The following is a 15716-nucleotide window of genomic DNA, read 5'->3' on the forward strand; positions in this document are numbered from 1 at the left end:
GAAAAATATATAATAACAAAACAACAAAATAATGCAATAAATGTTCATTTTTATATAAAATAATAATAATAATAATAATAATAATAATAATAAATATTAAATAATTATGCTATAGACATGGCAGTGAAGATCATTGGCTCATGTAATCAAAATTTAAATAAGAATGTATCCAGATTGCAGAAATGGTGGAAAACACTACATTTCTAGAATAGTAACATGACTTACGAAGAACACCAAGTAGATCTGCTGCACAAACTCGTGTCTGAACATATTCCTCAGCAATGGCAAAATTCCTAGCAAACATAAAAAAGTTTGCATACCATGAAAAACTTAACAAAGACACACGATAGATAAAGAAGCTCTTCATAGATACTAACTTGGTAACCAGGTCTTTAGCAAGTGTAACCAACTGCTCTTCTGAATCAGGAAATATTACTCGAAAAGCACGAACTGCTTCCACAAATTCATTAATGCTTGCCTATGTTAAGAAATGATTGCACAAATAGATGCTATTTCATCAGTCTAAAAACCAAGTTACCAAACATGTATATTAGTGAAAGTAATCTAGCTTAAGAAGCAACATATACTGCCCAAAAATGGAATTGAACTGTAACAGTCAACCAACAACAATAAATATTCCGTTCATCAATTTCCTCGAGAATGCTGCAGATACTTCAAAAATCTTAGTCATGGATATCAAAGCAACCATCATGCTAATAATCACTCTCTTTTTAACCTTTTTAGCCAAGTCATTGCTATAATTTCCGTTGACATGAATCACAGAGATTTGAATTCATATATACATCCATCTTGAAAAATAGTAATATATATTCTATATATTCCACAAGATGTGCCACCTAATATAGCTATCTCACACTTTCCTCAAAAGTATTCCACTTTTTTTTACTTAAAGATCTATATCTTGCTTGAAATAGTCATATGCACAGATAACACTAATATTGGTAACTTGGTTGCCAACATCTTCTTAAGTAACCAATAAGGATAGTCATACCATTAAGGGAATGAGGAAGAGGGTTGGGTGGGGGGAGACAACTAACAGTTAGAAACCAGTCACCACTACTAACCTCATGAGCAGAATCAGAAGGAGTAAGGTCTACTGATACATCTTTTATTTCTTCAGGCTTTAGTTGAATGTCTTTTAGAGATTGATCTAACTTCTCAAGTAACTTGGCCTTCAAATTGTCCACCTGCCAATAGATAGAAAACCTACCATTACGTGAGCTTAGATAACAACACAATATAATGCTTAAAAATAAGATGAGGACTCTAGTTAGGGATAGAAAAAGTTTATTCTTCTTTTATTTGATAGAAAAAAAAACTTATTAGAAGAGAAGAAAAGAGAACCAAAAAAAGAAAAAGAAAAAGCAATGGACAAATGGTATCCTTGCAAAGAAACAAAAAATTAACAACTAGATCATAGATGGATAAACCATACAATAAAGCATGCCAATTTATTTTTATGTTGGATAAAAGATATACCATTTAACACACCAAGAGCAGAGCACTAAACCAATTCTTAGAGATAATATATGTCAAACAAAATCCAGGGTATCAAAGAAATTAATTAAAAGGTCTGGAATTCCTTTCTATTCAGATACATCCAAACAAAATAAACTGAGGACATCCAGAAGGCTATGTTTATTTACAGGCACGGGATACTGAGACAGAGACACAAAATCATGTTTGACAGATGAGACATGGACAGAGACATTATGTCCAGAGATACTGAATTAATGTATTCTGTATACAGTATACAAAGATAATAACAAGATACACAACTTATTTTTCATTTTTTCTTTCATTATTCTTGTAAATTTTTCATAATTATATTTTTTATTATTATATTTTTCTTCCCAAATTTTTTGAATAAAAAAAATGAGAATATAATTTATTCTAGTTTATCACTAAACAAAATACAAGAACACTAATTTCGTGTCTTGTTCTCAGTGTCTTGTCTTGTCCTATTCTCAGAATCAAATGCAGCCCAAGATCTTTGTTTCTTTACCAGAGCCAAAAGAACTAAACCAGGCTAGCAAAAACGGATACTAATCCATAGGGAGTACCCCAAAGAGACCCAAGCACAAGGCAATGCAGAAACACCCAAAGATTGAAACACATAAGCAATTTGTTACGTACAAAGCCAATTAGAAATTAGAGATCTAACTCTACTTGAGTGAACTATGGGCTATGGTGGGTTATGCAACTAACTTGCCAAGCTGGGAAACGAGTAAGAGAGCGAGCATTGTTTTATGAGAAAGAGGTACAAACTATAAAGGGCTGCGGGGCCCTGGGGAAGTAGTGAGAGGACAATCAGAAATATGAGATCAGACTAGGCCTCTAGGACAGAATCAGGTCTCTCGAATACCTGATATCTTGTTACACTTTCCTCTCAATAAATAATAATATAATCGCAGATTGGGAAATTTGGTGATCCCTGGTATCACTCCAATCTCCCTTGCCCTTCTATTACTATCTCAATCTTTAGATAGCAGGTTCGTACACAATTCATCTGAAAATTGGAGTCAAATGGGATTCTCTAATGAGGTGAAGTTTGGTTTTTCTTCTTAGAAATGGGTTTCCATGCCACTTCAATGGTGGCTTGCCTACCACATAGAAAACATATATCTTTGTCTCAATGATTAGGGTTTGGAGCTCTTAGTCTCTTTCAAAGATTGTAATAACATGAGACTTTACAAGGTAAATCACGATATTGACAAACCTGTTAGCAATGGAAAAATATTTCTAGAAAAAGGAATATGGCTGAGCTAATTCAGTCTTCAGATAACTTCTGCAACTATCAATGGTTTATGGTCTTTTGATATTTGTGCTTCCAAAAGTCAAGGTTTTGAGTTGTACTTGTCACCCTACATCCAAATGTGAAAAATTGCTCCCCTCATTTCACGTCTTCACCTCATAATTACAAAAGTATTCATACTTGGGGGGAAAGAAAACTCTTTAACGAGTTCAAACAACTAACTAGGGTATAGCTTGATAAATTTACAGTGCAGACAACCACCTAGGGCATGGTTAGATAAATTTACTCAAATCTAAGATGAAACATCAATATTTTCCAAGGCACACAGATCATATTTTGTTTACGAAGTGAACTTCTCAGAGTTATGGTTGTTGATGGCATAAGTAAATGACATGATACTTACGTGAGAAGATGTTAATCAAGGCCTCATGAAGAAAAAGTTTTGTACCAAAACTCAAGGATTCTGGGAGGTGCCATAGGAAAAGATTTATCCAAGAACAGAAATGACAAAATGGGATTCACGTCTACACCGCCGCAGTGGATGAAAGATCAGTTATTGATAGAAAATTAATTCTGGTTATTGTACTTATTATGTTTGAGATAACCATGTTAGTTAGAGAAATAAAAAATTTATAGTGGAAAATAGCACAAGGGAAGAATGGCAAGTGATTGCAAATGAAATTCATGAAGTGCTAACTCCAACGAAGTATGGAAGAAAAAGAATAGACTTCTCAAGAAACCATGTAGCTATATTGTTATTAGAATTGAGTGGGCCTAACTCACTCCAAAAGTTAGCTCTTGTAAGCGATGCCTCACACTTATAAACTCTCTGGAGACTATACCTAGGAATGAACATCTGGAGTGTGAAGTTTGATTGCAGAAATGAAAAACTGTGGATGACCCAACTAGATTAGATCGGTTAGACTTGGAGACTATATTGAAACAATGATTATGTGAATGCTTGAGGAAAAACCTCCTCAACTTGTGGTTTATATATACACAGAACGCATACTCTACATAATTACCATCTCTAATAAAAGGAAACAATCTTTCCTTAATTGATATATACATATTATAATTAATATATGAGAGAGTAATAGAGTATTATCAAATCCTACTATAATCTCAACAACCATAATAATAAAAGTTACAAAGCAATGCTTATAATCTAGTGTCACATGACTGGACCAAACAATGAGAAAATGACAAGATATTTCATCATAGAGAAGCTAGAAGGATGTGTGCATGACTTTTGATCATAAGCTAAATAACATCCAACATTCAGCTAAAGGACTCACGTGAACATTTGATAAGCAAGTTGGGACTGATTAAATTTATTTAGTATTTTAGTCAGCACTAGTATTTTGGTATTTATTTAGTAGTTTGCCTCTATAGTTTTGTAATCTACAATCTGCTGAAATGAGAAGAGAAATGCTAGTCTTATAGGATTTTTTTTTCTGAAAAAAAAAGTTAAATTTCATATTTACACTTGTATGTATTTTTCAAAAATGTAAATAATTTGAAAATTACATATAAGTGTAAATATGGAATTTAATTTATTTATTTTTTAAAAAATGCTAGTCTTCTCCCTACTTTCAATAGATATAATGTTAAATAAAGACAATTCTTAATAGTAAATATTGACAAAAAAAAATATTCTTAATATAAAGAAAATCAAAACAAACCGGATATTCCAACTGCTTAAGGAGCAATGTAGCTTCAGCTCTCTTTTGTATTGATTCAGAATTTGAAAATAGCTTCCCCTGGTTAGAGGGGGGAAGTTATCCTTTCCAGTAAAACAGTAGAGATTTTAAGTTAACTGTAATCTATATACTTTTAAGTCTTAACCATGTTTGGAAGGATAGCTAATGTCAGCTAATCCTATTGAATATTATTGGTCAGTAAAATAGTAGTTGGTCACTAAATAAGACAGCATATAGCAATTCAACAAGGGCATTATATATGCCAATGTATAAGCTGATAAGGGAGGCAGAGAAACATATATTAACACTTAAATAAAGCAAATTATAGAGGTATAGAAGATCAAACTAAGTCACAAGAGTAACAAAATAGATAAATGCATCTAATATGGCCCCAGGCTTGTTTTGCTTGATTGGCCCAAGTCCAAAGGCTTGGCAAAGGTGAAGGAACAAAACCTGCAAGTTTTTTACTATTGTAGCCATTGCTTCCTCAGAGGCTAGCTTGCAATCCCGGAAAGATGAATCTCCATATGCCTAAGACAGAGAAGAACAAACTAAGATATTTCATCTATGACTTTGATTTATAAGTTTGCGAAAGTAATCAAGGAATGGAATTACAAGCTATATCATCCAAACTAACCATTAAAATTGGCATTGCTCCAGTGTAAAACCTAACTGCATCTGCATAAGCTTCCGATTTGATGCACTTGTTAAGTCTATCAGGCAGATCATATATGAACTATTCTTCAACAAGGATGAAAAATATGTGAGCCATATTTCTAGAACACATAATCATGCAATATTAGAAGTACAAAAAGTTGTGTCACCAAGCTAAAATACATGGAAACATAAGTATTGCAGTGAAGAACAACGTGAAACCAGAAAAGGACACATCTAATAGCTCTAATACCTGAACTTTACGGAGAAGATTGCAAGTACGATGCAGCTTCTCTATGTGCTCCCTTTTGTCAAAAAGAGAAGTGTTAACGCTGTCACTCCTTGACTGCACAGACATTATCTGCAACAACCAGGGAAAACACACATTCCTATCAAACTCAATTCGAATCGGATTGAGTAAACTATAGCTACAACTACCTTCTCAAGAAGCTGCTCCATGTTTGTCTCCATCCCGGAAATGTTACTTTTCATCCTGCGCGACGAGAAACGTCATCAACTCCTACCTAAAGAGCCATACATATGTTTTCAGTTTTCACACTAAAACTAAGTACCTCTTTATAGTATCAGTAGCACTGATGAACTTGTTATAGTTCTCGTAAACCAGCATTTGCAAGTCAGTGTCAAGATTCTTGATTTCAGCAGCCATCTCGACGTGGCGCTGAAGCAGCCCTTCCAAATTGGACTTGTGAACCTTCACGAAATTCCCCAATTTAACGATTCCAAATCAGAACCGAACAAACAAACAGAAAACAATCACAACGAAATGCGAAGAGACTTGGAGGGAGGTTACCATGAGGTTCATGTAGTGATCGGGATCGAAGGAGTTGGAGTTGATATCGTCGGGTGAGGCGTGCTTGGCGGAGTCGGTGCCGGTGGACATGGCAGACTCTGGAGAGTAGAAACTCGATAGCAGATCTCTCATCCGCTTTGCTTTGTCGTCCAGTGGCACTTCATCTGCAACCATCATTTTGGTTTCTTCTGTGTTTCTCTGCTTTCAGTTCCTCCTCCGATCTGCTGAAACGGGACTGGCAAACTTGACCAGAGCAAACAATTAAATCAAGGTCGTCAACTACGTGGTTAAAATATGATTCTTTTAAAAAAGAAATGAAAAATAGTTCATACTTAGAGGTAAACAAGGATAGGTTTGATTCGGGTTTAAGGTGAAATTAGATCGAACTAATTAAAATGTAATTGGTTCGATTTGGTTTGGATTTATATTTTTTTTGTGTATGTATCCGAATCAAACCAAACCAATTAAGAACGGATTGGTTTGGTTTTGGTAATTGGAAATTCGATGACTTTGAAATTTATAAAAAAATCAAATTTTTATCTTAAAAATTCAACAAGTACAATAAACATATAACATTAATATAAATAATCTAAATATGTTAAACATCAAATATATTAAAAACTAAACTTATTAAAATCCAAACATATTAATAATGAATAATTTTACTAAAAGCCACTAAAAGTCATACATATTTTTTTATTTTTTTATTTAATTAATATATGATTGAGTTTATGGGTTGGTTTGGATTCCGCACTCCAGAACCGATACCCAAACTAATCACTAACAAAGGCCATTGATTTGGTTCGGGTTAGATCCGATTATCCGTTGGTTTCAGAACCAATTTAATTGGTTCGGTTTAGATTCGGACAGGTAATCGGGTACTCGCTATCCGTGCTCATCCCTACATACTTCATAGGATACTAAAAATTATAGTGAAAAAATTAGAGAAATTGATGAATGGCAACTCAAATTAATATAAATATAAGGAAAAACAAAAGTTAATTACCTAATATTTTTTTTAAATATTGCGAAAAATATAAGATTATAAACTTTCTCTTTAAATATTGTGAAAATTTTAGGGGTAAAAAATATAAAGAAAAAGGACAAATAAATCTCTAACCTTTTAATTCGTAGATAAATTCGTTCATTGAAATTAAAAAATACAAAATCGCCTCCGACCATTCAAAACGCATGATAGATGGATTCTACCGTGCAAGTGCTCCCTCAAACGTAATAGAGATAGCTTATGTGGCACTTACGTGGCGTTGACGGTGGAACTTCACCATTACTGTGTATACAACGAACAAGTCCCTGGACGAAAATATGATGTTGTTTTGCTTATGTGCCCTAATTCTTCAAATTGAACCCAATCATCATTGTAGTGTCATTGTTGTAGTTTCTGTGAGAGTTTGAGAGTGGTATTGTGCACTATGCAATGTTTCATGACTAGTAAAGGAGCTTCATCTAGCACACGACGAGTTCCACTGCCGTCCACCATTAAATGCGTGGAAGGTGGAGAGGAGAAAAACGACATTGCTCTAACGTGTAAATGTAGAGTGTATGCTACACTGTAGAAATCGAGGACGGCAACGACTCAACAAATTGTTCCTTGGCTGTCCATTCTTTAAGACAAGTTTGTGATATTGTTTTATTGATTTTGATTATATGGATTTTTTTCATAAGATTTTGGTTCTGATAATGAACATGCAGTTGAAAAATCCCAATCATTGCAAGTTCTTCGTATGGCTAGATGACCACCTTGCAATCATAGAGGGCAAAGACAAGTTAATGTTTGAGAATGAGGTTGATGATCTAAAAAAGTACTTTGGAAAGAAAGAAGTGGAACAGAGACTAGCTAATTTGGAGAAGAAGTTGGTGCAGCTAGAGAGCAAAAGAAATATTAATGTGTATTGGATTGTTATTGTAGTATTTAGTGTAATTTTTGCATCTATTATTGTCAAAAATGGTTGAAAAGTTGAATAGTAGATTAAGAAAAATATTGTAATGAAGTCTGGGATTAGTTACCATGATTTGTATTTTTTTAAAACAAAAATAATGTATTAAACGATGTTATATCTAGCAAAGTGATGAAAAATGTATATGAAGCTATGGAACTAAATAAGATAATGACATATTCTTTACACATATGATTAGATAAGTCCAAGCATATATTAGTCTCATGAAAGAGATGTCAATATCATAAAAGAAGTGTAAACATGAAGTCTGTTAAAATAAAGCATAATTGAAGTCTGCGAGTTATATAATTATATTGTTTCCAAAATGAGTTTCTAAGCTATATTTCTATGCCAATAGAGTCACTTGCTAAGCTTGTTGAGTCCTGAAGTGGGGATGAACTTAAACAGTCTCAGAGTTACTTTGCCTGTTGATGCCAAAGTCTCTGGATAGAATCCCCTGCTGCAATTGGTTTATGTGGAGACGATAGATGTTGTTCAAGCTGGGTAAGTGGTCCAGATGGAAAGGGTTTTTTGGTCATAGCCTTCCTCCTTATGGCTTGCTTAGTTCTAAATGGCTTAGGAGTTGGCCATGAAGCAGACTAAGCTGGAGGTCTAAATGATGTTTGTATAGGCTTTGATGGTGCCACAGACACTGGTGCTGATGTGCCTCCAACTGCAGAAACTGGCTCAGAGATTGGTACAAATGTTGTATTCGGGTTAACTTGCAGCAAGTTCAAAGAATTTTTTGAATAACTCATAAACAACAAATAAAAGTCAACAAAACTTATGAGAGGTTACCTCATTAGCTACTAAATGATCAGTAGAATTATGGTCAACATGATTCTGGTTGGTTGCATCAGGGGTACTTTTGATGCGGGAGCAAGTAGAGTTAGTAGATTAATTACATTAGTTAATTGTAATAAGGGAATACAAGTCCCATATTATTTAAAATAGTGAACTTTGTGTTATGTATTAGTCCCACATCGTTCAAGTTATGAAGGCTTTTCCTTCTCCCACTAGTATAAATAACTCATGTATCTTTTATTTATGAAATAGAGTTGAAGTTAATTTGAATATGAAATAAGCTGTGTGCTTATTTTTCTCTAGGCTCTTTGAAAGTAAGCGGTGCATCCTTGGCTTGGCCAACCAAGGTGGTTCATGGCTATTTTCACCATAGTGGGGTTACTAACCTCGTCAAGATTGGTGAACCTAAACTATGTCACCATAGTGGGGCTGTTAACATCGCCAAGATTGGTGGCCAAACGATGTCCTGACGGCAGTTTGGTATCAAAGCAAGGTTGGTCCTTGCGGCCTTCACCTTGCTTTAGTAGAATTTTATTTGATTTGTGGGTACAAGTTTTTGGCGTGGATTCGCTAATGGGATCTAAACTATGTCACCATAGTGGGGTTACTAACCTCGTCAAGATTGGTGAACCTAAACTATGTCACCATAGTGGGGCTGTTAATCTCGCCAAGATTGGTGGCCAAACGACGTCCTGACGGCAGTTTGGTATCAAAGCAAGGTCGGTCCTTGCGGCCTTCACCTTGCTTTAGTAGAATTTTATTTGATTTGTGGGTACAAGTTTTTGGCGTGAATTCGCTAATGGGATCTTTTGGTGTGGATTCATCAATGAGATCGTCTGTTGTCACAGGTCTTGTAAAATTTTATCTGATTTGTGAGTGCGGGTCTTTTGTGTGGAGTCACTAATAGGATCTTTTGGTGTAGATTCATCAATGAGATCATCTCTTGTCACAAGTCTTTTCACGCAAGAGTTCTTTCCAACCCAAGGAGAATGATGCGGGAGCAAGTAGAGTTAGTAGGTTAATTATATTAGTTAATTGTAATAAAGGAATACAAGTCACATATTGTTTAGAATTGTGAACTTTGTTTTATGTATTAGTCCCATATCGTTCAAGTTATGAAGGTTTTTCCTTCTCCCACTAGTATAAATAACTCATGTACCTTTTATTTATGAAATAGAGTTGAAGTTGATTTGAATATGAAATAAGCTGTGTGCTTATTTTTCTCTAGACTCTTTGAGAGTAAGAGGTGCATCCTTAACTTGGCCAACCAAGGTGGGTTCATGACTATTTTTACCATAGTGGGGTTGCTAACTTCGCTAAGATTGGTAGCCAAACGACGTCTCGGCATCAACTTTACTCCCCACTCTGAAATGCCATTAATTACAAGAGTGTTAATGAAGCATAGAATAAATTTTGACATATAAATCCCAAACAAATGATTAATAAGACTAATAAAACCCTAAGTAAATTTTAAATGGACAACTAAACTCCTGAATTTATTATTGGGGAGACAGTCACATCCCTAAGTAACTATGAACTACCTCTCTCTAGGGGGCTGACTATGACAATGGAAGCACCACAAGTGAAAGGCTTTTGTTGGCATTCTTCTTTGGCTTTTTCGTCTTTAACTTCTATTTTGGGTTGGATGGTGTCCCTTTGCAAGTCTTGTAATTGTGTCCCCTCTCACCATACTTGCTATACGTGACATAAAAATTCCTCTTCAACTTGTCACCTTCCATGACAGCTTCTGTTGGGTCTTTCTTTCTATTATAGACCTTGGGACGACCAATTGACCATTTTAACACGGGTAAAGCAGGTCTAGTATACTCAAACCTTGTCTAGTATTCCTCATTTGTTACTGGTTGGATGTAGTGTTCATAAGTCTTTCTAATAGACTCCATACATAGCCATGGATGCACATAATCTTCAGGGTTATCATATATTTTCCTAATTGTAGCTATAACATGAATGCATGACATTCTTTTACAGCAAGACAACAATAAGAATTAAGGTGGCATAAGCAATAAAAACACCAAATAGACACATAAACAATGAAATTGACAGAGGGATTAGCAGTAACGCTGATCAGTTAGTTGCCATTTGTTACATGAGCACCTATGCTTGATCAGATCCATATCCATTTTAGAGCCCTTATAGGTTACTTCAAAACGTTTGCGCTCGTTATCACCAATCCACTCTACAGTCCATTTGTTGCTTGGTTTGATAAGCCTCTGCAACCTCTTCTCTTGCACTGGCGCAAGCTTTCCTTTATGAATCCCTAGCAATTTCTTGTGTTGAACCATTCACCTCATAATATAGCACTTCAATTCTTCACACATTGTGAGTATTAGTTTGCATCTATACTTCACAACCTTTGCATTGAAAGACTTGTACATGTTGTTTGTTAGGTTGTCTACCTTCGAACCATGTTTGAAGTAGGCTCTAACCCATGTTGCAGGATCAAACTTCATGAGGTACGCCCATGTATCCTTGTTAACTTCTTTCAGTTTATCCATAGTTGACTTGAGCTCAGGGACAGTAGTGCATCTTGCACAATCTCACACTATTTCTCCAATATACAAGTCTTTGAATCGGTTGATAAAATTCTTCCACAAGTGCATGATATAGTTTATGACATGTGAATCAAGCATTATTGCTTTCAATGCAGGTAGTAGGCCCTAATAAAATTGACACAATCCTCAATTAATCAAGTTAACAAACAAATAAAATTCAACCAAAGAATCACACAACATAAAAGAATTGACAATTAGGAACTAACCTTCTGCTAGTCTGACATCAAATTCCAACCATGGTTACTCACATCACCAAAATCCTCTTGTAAAAGTGTAAGAAACCACTTCCATGTACCTTTCGATTCAGTTCTTGCAACTGCATATACAACCACATAGAACTAGTTGTTAGCATCTTGTGCCACAACCGAGATTGCCCCCATGATAGGTTTTGAGAAATGTTCTATCCAGATGAAACAGTGGTCTACAGCCACTCTTAAATCCAAGTTTGTAGGCCTCGAAACATATATACAATTTGTCAAATGTAAGGAGTGCTTGTGGTTGAGGAATTACATCTAACAAGACAGTAGACCCATAATTACTTCTGTGTATCTCCAATAAATAATCCCTCAATTTGTCATATTGTTCCTTTTCATTGGCCATCATCCTCTCTCTTGCTTCCTTTACAACTCTACATTATCTTTGGATGCACAGTAAGGTCAAACTCTTCTCTCAGAAAATCAATAGTTTCATGAGTGGTCATATGTGGGTGGGTTAGCATCCTTTTCTCCACCTTCTTACTGATCTAGTGTTGATCAGCTGCATTGCTTCCCAAGTTCCTAGCACAAGTGTTCTCATTTCTATATGTCTTCACTTGGAAGCATTGTAACTGCTTATTATAAGACAAATGGGCAATCTAAGAACAATATTTATCCTTGCACCCAACCCTAACCCTTTTCTCTGTCATTCTTGATCCAAGCCAACTTCCTGCCTTTAGCAATAAATGTGTCCTTTACAACCTCTTTGAACCTCTCAATTGTAGCAAATCTTGTCCCAAGCTCAAATATTCCTTCTCTGAAACTATATTGGTGATTAAACTTAGGCCAAGGATGTTTGTTTTCTTTATCATCAGATGAAATAGGTGTATACAGGTCCTCAGATTCATATTCCCACACAATGTTATCATCATCAGTGTCTATAGCATTGACATAGTCTAAAACAGATGGTCTTGCAATCCTAGGTTTATTAGACTCCCTTGTAGGTCTAGCTGTATTGGCCTGTCTTGCAAGCCCACATGTGTCGGGCTGATTAGCAGGCCCGAACATTCTTGAGGATCTTTCTCCACTACACCCCATTTTTCTTGCATTAGACTTTATCCTCTAAGACACACGTCTTGCTTGTTTTTTAGTTGTTTCTTGGGTTGGGTCATTCTCTTAGAGGAATCAGGTACTTATTTTCTCTTCCATTTGGAAGCATTAATACTACTGACACCATCTTCACCACTCTCCACTCTCACTGTTACTTTCATAACCGGGAGGTGGAGGTGCATACAGCTCATCCTCCGCACTTTTATAACTATCACGATCAAATGATGAGTCATCCAAATCCTCCACTTCAATTCCAATGACATCTTTCTCTACCTAAACATTTTCCTTATCAGCACCCTTTGCAAGCTCAGGATCATCAATAGGATGATCGAAAAAAATATAAAACTCATCAGTGTCTTTGTTTTTCATCTTAGCTTGTCGCTTTGATTGATGCCTGCATCTCCCCTCAGTACATGTAGCCTTAACTTTATATCCTTACTCTTTGGATCATACCAGCAAACCTCCTTGTATGCTTGATATCCCAATCATTTGAACAACATTATCAAATTGACGAAATTGATAGAATCCAAGTCCATGGTTGGAGCCTCTCAACTTTACCATAGAGATAAACTAACTCACACCAGTAGGTGCCCTTGAAATATAGTCCCATGATGAAAAACAGGAACAATAAATACATCATCCATCTGCAATATTTTCCAACACAAAAAGCACAAATAGTTAACACTAATCCAAATTTATATACCAAGGTTAGCCCTAAACATTATTAAATCAGCACTTATCCCAACACTTACCCTACATAACCTGTTTTTCATGTCCCTCACTTACTACAGTACCTAGAAACCCCAACCCACGATATGCATAACAAATAAGTTTCGAAAGCACAAATACAATAAGTTTTTCGAACTAAATATACTTACCAGTCTACACGACAGTTGCAACTACACCAACAAAGATTCATTTGTGCTACTTCACACTACAACGACAACACGAAGAAGATCAAGCGTTGTATTTTTGGAGGGAATAGGTCACAGATATGTGTGCTAGGAATTTCTGTAATTGTGTGGGATTCACATTGCTTATTCGGTATTATAATTAAACTCAGAGACTACACTCAATGCTTTTAAAACGGTGGTGTTTTGGGCAATAGGGATCTATTTGTCCTAGACCTTTTCATAACGGACTGCCTAAGCCTCGTCAACAACACCGTAGCGACACAGAGGCATATAACACGCCACATAAGCTGTCTCCGTTATGTTTAAGGGAGCACTTTGCACAAAAGCACCCATCTGTCATGCGTTTTGAATGGTGAGGGATGATTTTGTATTTTTTAATTCTGAGGGACAAATTTGTCCACGAATTAATAGTTCAAGAACTTATTTGTTCTTTTTCCAAAATATAATTTATCCTAAAAAGTATAAGGTATCATTTTTATAAGATTTAAATACAGAAAAGTATAGAAGTGAATAGTTTCTAGAACAAAATTATTCATATAAAGTATAAGTACAAAATTTCGGTATTTGGGAGCCCAGTGAGACGCTCCAGAATTGGAATGCGCTCCTTGTTAGCTCCAAGGATCACTAAATAGAATAAGAAGTGTGGATACTTTGTTGAGTTGCATTGTCTTTGAATACATTTTGGATACGTTACTCGTCCAATATTAGTATTTTTTCTGAATCTTAATAAAAAAATAAATAATATTTTTTCAAATACACCTAATCGACTTAGACACATTGATAAACCCTAATTTTAGGGTTTATCTTGTGTTGAATGCGGTAAATTTTATCAACTTATCCACATTTATTCAATGAAATAGCATGATTTTGTAAATTTTTCCTAAATTGCACTTAAGATTGAAAACATTCTTTTTAGACTCTTAATTTGCTAAATTTAATTTCTTTTAATTCCAGTCGATGCTTTGATGTGTTTGTTAAGTGATTTCAAGTTTAGAAGACAAAGATTGGATTGAAGAAATGAAGAAAAAAAGTGTGCAAAGTGGAGAATTCATGAAGAAATGGGAATTTGATGGAATTCATGGTCCACGCGTACGCATGAGTGAGAGTATCGTCAAGCGACGCGTACGCGTGACATTCAGCACGTGACTCACTTAAAGAAAACGTGGCTGGCGATTTCTGGACTCATTCAAGCCCAAATCCAACCCATTTCTGCAGTATTTGAGGCCAAATTCAAGAAGGAACAAAGGGGGAGCAATTAAGGTAGGTTAAAAACATATCTTAGGGTAGATTTTTAGAGAGAGAAGCTCCCTCTCTCTCTAGAATTTAGGATTCTTAGTCCAATTTTTCTTTAATTTCTCTCTTTAATTCTTGTTTTAGCGTAGTTTCATTTATATTTTTATGCTCTATTGTCTTAATTTTCTTAGTTTCTCTTGTTAGTTTCTTATTTTTGTCATTTTTAGTTTATGACACACTCTTGCTAATTTTGATTCCTTTTTAATGCAATTCGATGTTTTATGTTTCTTTCATGTTTGTTTGAGTTATTGTTACTATTTTCTTGCATTTGGTAGCTTTAGATTTTGTTATTCTTACAATTTAATATGCTTTTCTTTTTATGCACATCAAGTGTTTGATAAAATGCTTGCCTTAGTTTTAGAGTAGATTTTGAGCATTCTTGGTTTAGAAAGAGAAGCTTGGTAATCTTGAGTCATTAATACCAACTTATGTTGGTGATCTAGAGTTGTTAGTTAATCTTGTTTCCATTGATGCTACTTATGGATTGGGATTAGCTAGGCCTATTTAACTTTCTCTCAATATGGGGATAACGTAATAGGCTTGGCTCTTGGTAATTGTTGCTTTATAATTAGTGACTAGGATAAAAAATCTTGATTCTCAATTCTTACCATGAATACCTCTTTAGTATTTGTTATCTTTAGTTGTTTGCTTTACTTTCTTGTCATTTAATTTCTTACTTCTTCATTATCAACCCCTTTGATTTCATAACCAATAATTGAACATTCGATTGCAATTCCTAGGGAGAACGACTCGAGAATAATACTTTCTGTTATTTTTATTGGGTTGAACTTGTGACAACCAAATTAAACTTTGATGGAGAATCCATTATTGATTTGAAACTATAGTTGCACACATCTAAATATAATTATATGTAAGTTGTGTCTAACTTTATTCTTAATCTATATTTTTTAAATGAGTTTACAAATGAT

General features: G+C 35.0%; 1 protein-coding gene across 1 annotated transcript in view; it reads right to left on the reverse strand.

Annotated features, from left to right (window-relative positions):
• Positions 1 to 6251, reverse strand: part of LOC107617982 (vacuolar protein sorting-associated protein 51 homolog) — an 11682-nt gene extending 5431 nt beyond the window's left edge. The window contains exons 1-10 of the mRNA XM_016319880.2: positions 5945 to 6251; positions 5706 to 5845; positions 5572 to 5626; positions 5387 to 5494; positions 5117 to 5215; positions 4933 to 5010; positions 4462 to 4539; positions 1086 to 1208; positions 378 to 478; positions 226 to 293 (exon numbers count right to left, since the gene is read on the reverse strand). Of these exons, the coding sequence (XP_016175366.1) occupies positions 226 to 293; positions 378 to 478; positions 1086 to 1208; positions 4462 to 4539; positions 4933 to 5010; positions 5117 to 5215; positions 5387 to 5494; positions 5572 to 5626; positions 5706 to 5845; positions 5945 to 6121 (1027 nt within the window). The 5' untranslated portion in view covers positions 6122 to 6251. The remainder of the gene's footprint in view (positions 1 to 225; positions 294 to 377; positions 479 to 1085; positions 1209 to 4461; positions 4540 to 4932; positions 5011 to 5116; positions 5216 to 5386; positions 5495 to 5571; positions 5627 to 5705; positions 5846 to 5944) is intronic.

This window comes from Arachis ipaensis, chromosome B09 (genome assembly GCF_000816755.2).
Source record: "Arachis ipaensis cultivar K30076 chromosome B09, Araip1.1, whole genome shotgun sequence".
Taxonomy (NCBI): domain Eukaryota; kingdom Viridiplantae; phylum Streptophyta; class Magnoliopsida; order Fabales; family Fabaceae; genus Arachis; species Arachis ipaensis.